The sequence below is a fragment of the Eschrichtius robustus genome, chromosome 13, assembly GCF_028021215.1.
Source record: "Eschrichtius robustus isolate mEscRob2 chromosome 13, mEscRob2.pri, whole genome shotgun sequence".
Classification (NCBI taxonomy): domain Eukaryota; kingdom Metazoa; phylum Chordata; class Mammalia; order Artiodactyla; family Eschrichtiidae; genus Eschrichtius; species Eschrichtius robustus.
In genome coordinates, this window is record NC_090836.1 from 8600843 (window position 1) to 8613129 (window position 12287).

Below are 12287 nucleotides of genomic sequence, written 5' to 3' on the forward strand. Positions count from 1 at the left end.
TTTAAAACAACAGACATTTATTGTCTCACAGTACTGCAGACTGGAAGACCCAACATCAATATGCCTTCTGGGTCATGCTCTCTCAGACTGATCTAGGAGAAGCTCTTCTCGCTTCTGGTAATTGTTGGCAATCCTTAGCATTCCTTGGCTTATAGGTAATCATTTCAGTCACATGGCTGTCTTTTCCTTTTGTCTTCACATAGTCTTCCCTTTTTTAGAGTCTGTCACTGAATCCAAATTTCCTCTTTTTATAACACCACTAAAGCTAAAGAGATTGGGGTCCGTAGGAATGCTTTTATATCAACTATTACCTTTGCCACATTTATAATTTCCAAATAAGGCCACAGTCGGAGGTCCTGGGGGTTAGAATTTCAACACGACCTTTTAGGCTCATAATTCAACCCATAAGAGAGAAGAAGAGGAATTTTATTGAACCTATACATAACTAGAAGTTCACAAAAATTACTTCTATCACCTGGGATAGATCATGTAGTTTTTCATATTAAATATTCATAAATATTAAACAAACTGAATAAAATTATAATTTACCCTCAACTGCAAAGACCCTGTGTAATTACGGATTGCTAGATATTTGGTCTTGTAAAGACTTGCCCCTGGGTCTGAGAACCTGGGCAAACATTTACGACAACATCTCTGTTTAAACAAACACTTTGGTTAAAGTGCATTACAGAATTCATAAGCCCATAAGGAGTATTATTATTTATCAATAAATATTGGTTATATATTGGCTTATTGTCCAGTGAAGGTGCATGCAGATTGTTTATAGTGTTCAGGTGGTATTTCTTCCTGTTCAGAGCCGGGGACAATATATGCCTTCCTTATTTTCTAATGTGTCTTTCCTAATTTCATTTCTCATACCATGAGAAAATTAGAAGTTTGTTTTCATTGAAACAATATGAATCTTCTAGAGGTTGCAGCTCTTCAGCACCATTCTTTAATGCTCGTGTAATTACATCAAGATGTCCATGAATACTCTTTTCTAGCGGCCCTCTCAAAGGTTGTTACTTTTCTTCACTGAAGATCACAAGTGCAAATCTAATAAAAATATGCAGAAAATGTGACCAATAATTAATTTTTGAGACATAGGAAATTTATCATGCACAATTTCATGGCATAATTGTAAAGCAACACATTTTCCAACCATGTCTTCATTGAATTATTTAAACCATAAGCCCCGCTTTCCTAAGGAAAATTTTATGGCAACCACACTCATGAATTTAGATGTAAGAATATGAAAAAATAAATATCAAGTGAATCTATGTAGAATAAATATGATATCACATCATGACTAAATTGAATTTTATCTAGGAATGCAAAGTAATTCTGTCACATTAAAAAATTATAAATGTCATTCACTACATTAAAAGATTAAGGAATAGAAACCAGGAGACCATCAAAATAGATGCAGAAAACAAAAGCATACAAGAAAATTAAAAATCTCTACCTATAAAAAAAAATCTCTTAGCAAACAGAAATAGAAAAGAACTGCCTTAACTTTAAAAAAAAGGGTATAAAAAACTAGATACAACATGACTAATGTGTAAATGTCAGAAGCATTTTCTTTAAAATGTGGAACAATGTTTACCATCAGTATTGTCCTGGCAGTCCTACCCATTTTAATTAGACAAGAAATAAGTAATTTTTTAATACAGGAAAAATAAAACTGTTATTACTAGATGTTATGTTTTATAGTATTTAAATGAATCCACAAATTATTAGAAAATTATGAATTTTCAGGATGTATGTTGAAGAGGACAAGAATATCCCAAACCGTTACATTTCTAAAAAACAACTATTTTAAAAGATAATAAAATTACATAATTGCACCAGCAAAAGCATTAGATACATATAATAGGGACACAGGTAATAAATAATATGCAGTAACTGTTTAGAAAAATTGTAAGTTATATAAGGCAAAAGTCAGTAAAAGATATACATTGTAAATGAATAAGAAAATAATATATAAATACAACACTCCCAAAATTAACCTATAGATTCTGTGAAATTACAAGATTCTTCTAAAGTTGATATAGAAAAGCAAAGATCCAGGCCATTTGAAAAGTAGAAAAATGATAAGGAAATTACTTTAATAATCATCAAGATGTATCATCAGGCTATAATATTACAGCAGTGAAATACTGAAAGTTCAACAGAAGGAGAGAAAAGTTGATAAATATTAAAACCATCTTACCCATGGCTGTAAGTCCATTACCAGAAACATTTACTCAGTGCATTCTTTTCCTGCAAATCCATTTTCTTTCTGTGTAGCATCTAGCTTTTGCAACACCATCTTCATTCAGATAAAAACATATTTCATTCCCTGTCATATTAAACCTACAATAAAGGAATTAAACACTGTGTATTGGGGAGTCCTGTGATTTCTCCCTTGCTCAATGACACCTTTTTAAAAATATTATCTGTCCAGAGTTCTGAAAAAGTATGCTGTCCTTTCTTGCTAGGGTTAAGATATCTGTACCAAATTGGACCATAAGAATCTCCCTTCCAAGAATTTATATTTGTTAAACTGACATGAAGTTACATGTCAGGAGTAGAGCCACCAGTTTGTAGAAACCAATGGTTCTTAACCCTAGGGTGAGTTTGCCTTCCACGCCCCTGTAAGGGAACTTGGAAACATCTGAAGGCATTTTTGGTTGTAACAAGTGGAGGAGGGTAGGGGGAATTCCTACTGTCTCGTGGGTAGAGGACAGAGAAGCTGCCAACATCCTACGATGCACAAGAAAGTGCTCCCTCCACATAGCAAGGAATGATTCAGTCCAAACTGTCAGTGGTATTGCTATTGGGAAATTCTAACATAAATTAAGTGGCAAGGTGGTTGGCAGTCACCATTAAGGGTGGTTATACGGGGGTCATGAGTGCAGTGACCTCAGTCTTTTAGGTCCCGTTTTCCATATTGTAAAATGGAAGGTGTGAAGTCCAGGATAAATTGCAATATCTGTGCAAATAAAAGCAGGTTAAAATAAACAAGTTTAACTTACACTGTAAAAGCTGTCAGCAAACAGGTAACATGAAGCTCGCAGAATAGATATATAATCAGAGAAAACAGGTTAAAATCAAGCAAAAGTTTATTTTTACTGTGTATGTGAATCTCAGGTCTTTATTTTCAAACTAACCAACTAAGAGGTATTTCCCCTTACATCTTGATTTCCAACCTCTCTGGCTGACTCTTGAAACTACTCTCAGTACATGACACAATCTTCCCTGCTCCATTTTTCCAACATGCAAACAAATCGTGGGCGCTAGAGCAATATAGCTAATGTACAGGTTCTAGAGCAGTCTGCACTACCTAAATCTAAATAATCCCAGAAAGAAAGAAACTCACCAGTTATTAACTATGCTTCCATTCACCCATTGTCCTGTTTGATCTTTGGTCATGTCTCGCCAAATCCAGTGATCAGAAGCACACTTGTATCGCCTAAGAAAATCCTTTAGAGACAAAACAAAATTCAGAATTTTACTTGTCAGTTTTCAATACAACCTATTGTGTCCCTCTGGCTGTGCAGGTTGTGAAGAGTAAGGTGACAAAGTTTCAACTCTTGCTTTCACCAGAAAATAGCTATGCGATTGTGAAGAAGTATTTTACCCTCTGACACTCAGTTTTCTCATTCCTGAAACAAAGATGTGAGAGAAAGTTTCTTTAAGGCTCTTTTGATTCCAAATTGATAAATATTCAGTATGGAAATCTATGTCTCCAGGATTTTTAAACTGTAAACTCCTGGAAAGCTAGACTTTCAACGGAGTTCTTACACAGCCTTCGTAATCATCATATATTTATTACAATGTTTTTTTCACTTCTCAGAAAATAATGTAATACTTTACTTCAACTTTTCTCCCAAACTATCACATGTGCACACACATGCATACACACGAGGGCACATGCTCACACACACTCGTGCACACGCACTCACATACACACACACCCCTCATGCATCCAGTTCCTTTAGAATCTAATTCTCAAATTTCATTTTTTTGCAAAATATTTAGATTTCCAAAGACATCATTGAGGGAAAAATTTAATTTTCCTGATATTTCTCCATATTCATTCAATGTTGAAATTTTTTCCTACCTTACAGCCTTTGTTGCCATAGAATTACGTTATACACAGAAAATCACTGAGTCTACCCTGCTACTAAGTAGCTGGGAAACTGTAAGTTTGACATTGTATCACTCTATGTTTCAGTTTTATATAAATATAAGGGAATTATGACAGATCACAACACTATGGTCCATTTCTACCTGATAACAGTTACACTGATAACCTTTGGTATTTTAATATACCATCTTCTGTAGCATTTCATGAATTTATTTGAAAAAAATTCAATTCACTGGTCTAAACTATGGGTTTACAAGAGAACCGATTAAGAAAACAGTGTCCCTGGATTCATGGTTTCATGTATAGTGAGGAAATTTATGTAAACTTAGAGTTAGAAAATATTCTATTAGATGAGAAGACTATGAGTATAATAAACGCAAAGTGAAATTTTAGTTTACGGCAAGAAGCATCTGGGTCTTTATGGGGGACTTTCACATAGGATGTGCTCTAAGAGGTGGATCTGGAGGGGAAGAGTAGAAGATTCCATGATAAACACAGAAATCCAGGGAGAAAAGGACAATTCCTATTCTAGGCTTAGGAAAGAGCTTGTTTTAAGGCAGAAAAAAATGTAAGGCACGATATATGTATTGGAAACCAACAGGATATACATTACTGGATTTTGGGAAAACTGGATGAAGTTCAGTAGCTGTGGTCTTGGTGACAGGGAACTGGGAGGTGTATTTCCTAAAGCCTGTCCTATGAAAAATGTTGAACATTATTTGCTCAGTAAAGGGTAGCTCATGTAGCTGCTTGTTAAAAAGACAAGGTAATTCTAAATAGGTGCAAATAAATAGAGGAAAATTTCATGAAACAAGCTTCACCTCATTTTAACTAGAAAAATATTTCACGGTTTAAATAAACATATATAATATTTTACTTAAACTATTTAAAGTAAACAGTCCTTTAAAATTCTTTTATACGTTACTTTTACCGCTCCTTCACAATACCATATGCGGTAAAGACCTCATTTTGTTTGTTACTCATTATGTTTTTCATCTTGCTGCTAATTTAGCCTTTTTCCCCAAGAAGAACTGTAAGGGCTGTTTAAGGGTTTCTCAGAATGTTCATTTCAAGAGTCTTACAAAATTCAGCAGTGAAACTATTCACTACGGAAGCTCTTTATATTAAATTAAACCTGCATCTTACTTCTTGATTTGGTGTGTCTACTCTTAACATACCTAGTTTTTCACATTTTATTCAGGTTTCTACGTCTTTTCTTCCTTCCAAAATAGTTTAGTTTCCTTACACTGATCTATAAATTGCCCCAGCATAGTTTGTATCTATTTAAATTTGAACCAGTCTTCAGGCATATTGCATAACTATCCTGTGTTCACCCTAAAAGTAATACACAATTCTCTTTTAACAATGTTGACTGCTGTGCTGTGCTGCTTTACATTGAAACACATCTTAATTGCACACACACACAACTTTTATTCACATACACAGAAATTTTAATTAAGTTAATTACCTCTCAAATTGACCCTTTACTTTTAAAGAGATGAAACAAAAGTAAAAACATACGCTTGCCGCATAAGAGAGTCTCACGCTTGTTAAAGATCTTGGAGATTCTCTTGACTTAACAGAATTTTTCCGTAAATCAGTATTTATTGAACAAAGATCCATTAAGCTTTTTTTTTTAAATTTTTATTTATTTATTTATTTATTTTTGGCTGCGTTGGGTCTTTGTTGCTGCCCACGGGCTTTCTCTAGTTGCGGCGAGCAGGGGCTACTCTTCGTTGCGGTGCGCGGGCTTCTCATTGCAGTGGCTTCTCTTGTTGCGGAGCACGGGCTCTAGGCAAGTGGGCTTCAGTAGTTGTGGCACGTGGGCTCAGTAGTTGTGGCTTGCGGGCTCTAGAGCGCAGGCTCAGTAGTTGTGGCACACGGGCTTAGTTGCTCCGCGGCACGTGGGATCTTCCCAGACCAGGGCTCGAACCCATGTCCCCTGCAATGGCAGGCGGATTCTTAACCACTGTGCCACCTTTTAACTTGTACCTGCTTTTACGCTACAGCAATGGATACAATTTCAAATAAAATATGGTGTCTGCTCACTGGAAACTCATACTTCAGCCTAGGGGGAAACTTTCAATTGCACCTATTGCATCACTGGTAGTGAACGCTCTGACGGAGGCTGCCATGAGACCTCAGAGAAAGACAGCAAAGCAAGACTGAGAGGTCAGAGGAAGTTTCCACAAAGAGAGTGAAATGGAGAATTCCATCCTTTCTCTTTGTGGCTTTTAAAAGGTTTCCAAATAGTATCAAGCTCTTCTATTTGTATTCCTTAAAATGTAAAAGTTAGCTATCAAGTCTACTACTTGATGTGAGTCTTATACTATCCAAACAAGATATCACTAAGTTTTTCAGCTGTATCTCCTACGGCATGTTCTGAACATCTGCAATATTGTGCATCTAAAGACAGGCGTGTTTGAAAAGTTTTAAAGACCATAATGGAATTTGAATATTTCTAATATCGCTACTCAATATAATTGATAAGGAATACATATTAAATTACTTACCTTTTCTTCTATAGTGTCAATCATAACTAGGTCAGCATTTTGAGACAAACAGTTATATCTACTTGAATTCCAATCTCCTTCTTCTTTAGAAAAATAATAGCATTTATCTTGGAAACCAATCCAATTATCTGGGCAAAAATACTGAGCACCCGGATCTTTTATAACTGTAAATGAGATAAATACATATCTTAAGAATCAGATGAAATAATATGCCACTGTGTTTTGAGATCATTGAATAAAGACAGGATTGTGATGTAAAATATTATGATCATGGCCAGAATTGCATATCTATCCCATAACAAGTTGAAAAACAAACTTCATGTTAGGTTAAATGACAGCAGTCCAGAATGTGACAGGACACTCACATTGCTTTCAACTCCAAACTCAGTGATATATAGGCTTTCCTAGAGCAGTGTCATTTCACTTGTGTTAAGTCCCTTTCGTCATTTCTGGGTAAATGAAATACAATGAAATCCTAGCATTATCTGGTGGTAATAAAAACACTAATTTATATTAGACTGTTATAAATTAGGGCACAGGTTTTAATCTCTAAGAAAGCAATGAAAATAATAAAACAATAACAAGATATGTATTGGGTTTCCTATTGTCAGCTAGGTACCACCATCACTGTGTGGTTCTGGGTTAACCAATAAAAAGAACCCATATGAAATTTAGAAGATGGAAATAAAGCAGAAGCCATTATTCTTGGAAATGCTGGACACAGGAAGTTCACAGGCCTTTTCATGAGTTTCCCTTTTGTAGTCTTGGCATCTAGATGTGTTAGCTTCCTCTAATCTGTGGGTTCTCCAAACACATTAGTGCTTTAAGCCAAAATCATTAGTGACTATTTCTTCTTCAGCTTTGTGGCCTTCCAGACCATCATTCCCCAGCTCCAGTGGTGTTATGCATAATTCTTATGTTAACGTCCTATTCCATGGTAACTTGCCTTATTGTGGAGATCCTTTTGAAATCTATAGAAATAGTAGAAATAAAATTTGTATTCTTGTAATATCTGTACTGTCTATTTTTCTGAACACACCCAGACTAAATCAGTTCTTGGTACGAAAAGTGATTCTAAAGGAACAGAACCTTAAGGATGAGGTATGCTATTGGTTTTCCAATGTGATTTACATTAAAGGCACTGACCCAGTCACCAGTTGTAAATGGGATACTGGCGGTCTATGGTGCACAGAAGTAAAACAATTAGTTACATGATCACTTTCAGTCACCTGATGCCAAATACCTGTAGAAGGTAAACATTTTAGGCACCCTTCTCTTAATTACTGATGTAACAATGGGCAAAATGTGTAAGGATAATAACATCTGAACACCATGATTAACAAAATTAAGTCAGTTGACATACATAGAGGGCTACATGCAACAACTACTGAATATACATTTTTGAAAGTGCATATGAAATATTTACTAAAATGTGGGACAATAAAGTTGTAGCAACAAATTTTAAAGATTGAAAACATTTACTGTGTGCCACCTGACTGCAGTAGAATTGAGCCATATATCAATTAAAAAATAAAATAAAAAAATCACCAAAGTCTGTAAATTAAGAAATGCAATGCTAAATAACTCATAAATCAAAGAAGAAAAAGAAATCTTGGGAAACAAAATATATTTAGAGGCTTCCCTGGTGGCGCAGTGGTTGAGAATCTGCCTGCCAATGCAGGGGACACGGATTCGAGCCCTGGTCTGGGAAGATCCCACATGCCGCAGAGCAACTAGGCCCGTGAGCCACAACTACTGAGCCTGCGCGCCTGGAGCCTGTGCTCCGCACCAAGAGAGGCCGCGATAGTGAGAGGCCCGCGCACCGCGATGAAGAGTGGCCCCCGCTTGCCACAACAAGAGAAAGCCCTCGCACAGAAACGAAGACCCAACACAGCCCCCCAAAATTAATTAATTAATTAATTAATTAAAAATATATATATATATTTTGAACTGAAGTTAATTACATATATTTTGGTGATATATGTGATATATGGTATACATATATATACATAAAATACCAAAAATTATGGATACAACTAAGCTTGTGGGCCTTGCTCTTTTTTTTTTTGGCTGCACTGTGTGGCTTGTGGGACCTTAATTCCCTGACCAGGGATTGAACCTGGACCGTCAGCAATGGAAGCATGGAATCCTAACCACTGGACCACCAGGGAATTCCCCTAAACTTGTGGAACACAACACATTTCCTTAAATCTTAGAAGAAAATTTATTGGCTTAAATTTATGTTTTTTAAAAAAGGGAGACTTTAAAAAGAAAATTATCTATCTCGAAAAGTTAGTAAGAGTGATAAATTAAAACCAAAGTAGAAAGACTCCATTAAAAAAATAAGATGAGAAATCAGTTGAATATAAATTAATGTAAAACAAAAAAAGCAAGGAACTCATTGGCTTTTTGAATCATCTAGAATAGATAGAACACTAGGAAAACTAATAAAAGAAAAAAATCTTTTTAAAGGGAAATAAATGAATTAGCAATACTAGGAATAAAAAAGAAAAGAAATTTCTGAACAACAAAACCTAGCACAACTGACAAATGAAAGGTAAATGTGAATAAATACTCTATCTAGTAAAGAAATTAAACCTTTCATTAAAAAAATTCTACACAAAGAAATCTCCCAGTCCAGGTGGCTTCAATTGTGAATACTTCTAATCATTTAGGTAAGACATAACAACAATAGTACACAACCTTTTTCAGAAAACGGAGTAGGAGAGAATCCTTTACAACTCAGTTTTAGAGGCCAGCATAATCTTAATATCAATACCTGACAATACTATTATAAAAATGAGAAATTATAGTTCAGGCTTGTATGAACATATGTGCATATTATCTTAAACAAAATATTAGCCAGTTTAATTCAAGAGTGCTAAAAAGGTTAATATTTTGTCATCAAATTGAGTTTATTCCAGACAGGAAGGTTTAGTTTAACGTTTTTAAAAAGTCTGTGTAATTCAACACATTAACAGAAAAAAGAGACAAACTAAGTACATCTCAATAGCACTTGATAACATTCTATGCCCTTTCAGAATAAAACCTTTTAGCTATCTAGGAATTAAAGGAAACTCCCTTTATTTGATTAAGAATATTGATAAATAATCATTCATAATAGAGAAATATTTAAAACTTTCTCATGTATATTAAGAATGAGATAAGGATGCAAGTTCTCAGTACTTCTCCTCAACTTTTTACTGAAAGTACTAGCCAGTAAAATAAGGCAATACAAATATATAAAAAGATATAAAGATTTCAACCTAATAAATAAAATCATTATTATTTGCAGATAATCTGAATGTTTACATAAACATACAAATGAAAATAAAGATAAAATATTAAAATTAATAGTTAATATAAAACACACCTTAACGAAATCAAAAGAAAAATCATATTAATTCTGTTTTCAGATTACAGTGGAATTAAAATAGAAATAAATAACAAAGATAATTGGAAAATCCCAAAATATGTAGAGATGAAACAACATACTTCTAAATAACACATGGGTCAAAGAAGGAATATAGAGAAATTTAAAAGCAATTTGAACTAAATGAACATGAAAACACAACTTATCAAAATTTTGGGCATGCAGCAAAAGCAGTCCTTAGAGAAAAATATATAGCATTGAATTCATACATTAGAAAAGAAGAAAGGTCTAAAATCAATAATCTACATTCTCTCCTTAGGAAACTAGTAAAAGAAGAGAAAATTAAACCCAAGGAAAACAGAAAGGAAATAATAAGAATCAAAGCAAAAAGCAATTAAATTGAAAATGGGAAATTAATAGAGAAAATCAGCAAAATCAAAAGCCAGTTCTTTGCAAAGAACAATAAAATCAGTAAGCCTCTAGCCAAGTTAACTTAGAAAATAAAGGAGAGAAGACACAAATTAATATCAGAAATGGAAGAGAGGACATCACTACAGATGCCACGGAAGATAATAAAGGAATACTATGAACAAGTTAATGCCCTCAAGTTTAATAACTTATATGAAATGGACCAACTCCTTGAAAGATACAATCTTCCAAAACTCACAAAAGAAGAAATAAACAATGTGAATAGGCTTATATCTATTAAAGAATAATTACTGACTTAATAATCAGTAATGTCCGAAAAAACAGAAAGGAGCAGGCCCAGATATGTTCACTGGGGAATCCTACCAAACAATTAAGGAAGAAATTATACCGATTCTCTACAATCTCTTTTAGAGGATAAAATCAGAGGGAATACTTCTTAACTCATTTCATGAGGTCAGCATTATCTTAACAACAAAACCAAAGACATTACAAGAAAAGAAAACTACAGACCAGTATCTCTCATGAACATAGATGCAAAAATTCTTAACAAAATATTAGTAAATTGAATTCAACAGTGCACAAAAAGAATTATACACCATGAAAAAGTGGGATTTATCCCAGGTCTGTAAGGCTGGTTCAACATTTGAAAATCAATTAATGTAATCCATTACATCAACAGGCTAAAAAAAGAAAAATCACATGATCATATCAATATAAGCATCTGAAAAACCTAACATTCATTCATGGCAAAAATTCTCAGTGAACTAGGAGTAGAGGGGAACTATCCCAACTTGATAAAGAATATTTACAAAAAAACCCACAGCTAATTTCTTACTTAATGGTGAGAAATTGGATGTTTTCCCTCTAGAATCAGGTACAAGGCAAGGATAGCTCTTCACAAAATATTGTAATTAAATGAGCAGTAAATGTGAAAAGGAGCTTAACAGTATTGGTCATCAAGAAAATGTCAGTTAAAGTCACAACAGGTTACCGACAAAGGTACCAACGCACACTCATCAGAATGGCTAAAATGGGTAAAACTGACAACAAAGTGTTGACAGGTATCTTGAGCAACTGGCATCTGCATACACTTTTGGTTGGATTATCTACTATCTATGGTATTATCTACAAAAACTGACCTATGCATACTCTGTGGTTTAATAATCCTTCTCATAAATATATCCCAAATAATATCCACTATTCACTAAAAGACTAAAAATATAAGGATGTTCAAAGCAACGCAATTAGCAGTAGTCAAAATATGGCACAATCCAAGTGTCCGTCAAAAGTAGAATGATTAATAAATCAATAAAAAGCATGAAATACACTATAGCAAGGATCTGTGAACCACAACGTGAGGCCAAATTCAGAGCTAAAAATGTTTTTACATTCTAAAATAATCAAAATAAAATATTAATTATTTAAAAATAATTAAAATATAAAAATAATCAAGAGAAATAATGTGTTGTGACACATAAAAATTATGTAATATTCAAATTTTCATGTTCAAATTTATTGAAACACAGGCATGCTCAATTGTTTATGTATTTTCTGTGGCTTTTTTTGTACTACAAATACAGAGTTGAGTAGTGGCAACAGAGATCATATGGCTAGCAAAGCCTAAATTATTACTATCTGCCCCTTTACGTAAAAAATTTTCCAACCCTCTTCTATAACAACGAGTCAGTGAACTTTTACTAGTTATGACTTGGAAGAATCACACAAGCATAATGTGGGACAAAAGAAGCAAGAGGCTAAGGATTCATGAAAATTGCCATTTTATTTACATAAAAATTTTTAAATGGGCAAAACTAACTTCTGGCAACAGAAGTTAAAATAG

General features: G+C 34.0%; 1 protein-coding gene across 1 annotated transcript in view; it reads right to left on the minus strand.

Moving 5' to 3' along the window:
• The window catches only part of CLEC2B (C-type lectin domain family 2 member B), a 17630-nt gene continuing 5343 nt past the window's right edge, over positions 1-12287 (minus strand). Inside the window, exons 4-7 of the mRNA XM_068560423.1 lie at positions 6646-6809; positions 3362-3465; positions 2213-2355; positions 1-1056 (exon numbers count right to left, since the gene is read on the minus strand). Coding sequence (XP_068416524.1) covers positions 2247-2355; positions 3362-3465; positions 6646-6809 — 377 coding nt within the window. The 3' untranslated portion in view covers positions 1-1056; positions 2213-2246. The remainder of the gene's footprint in view (positions 1057-2212; positions 2356-3361; positions 3466-6645; positions 6810-12287) is intronic.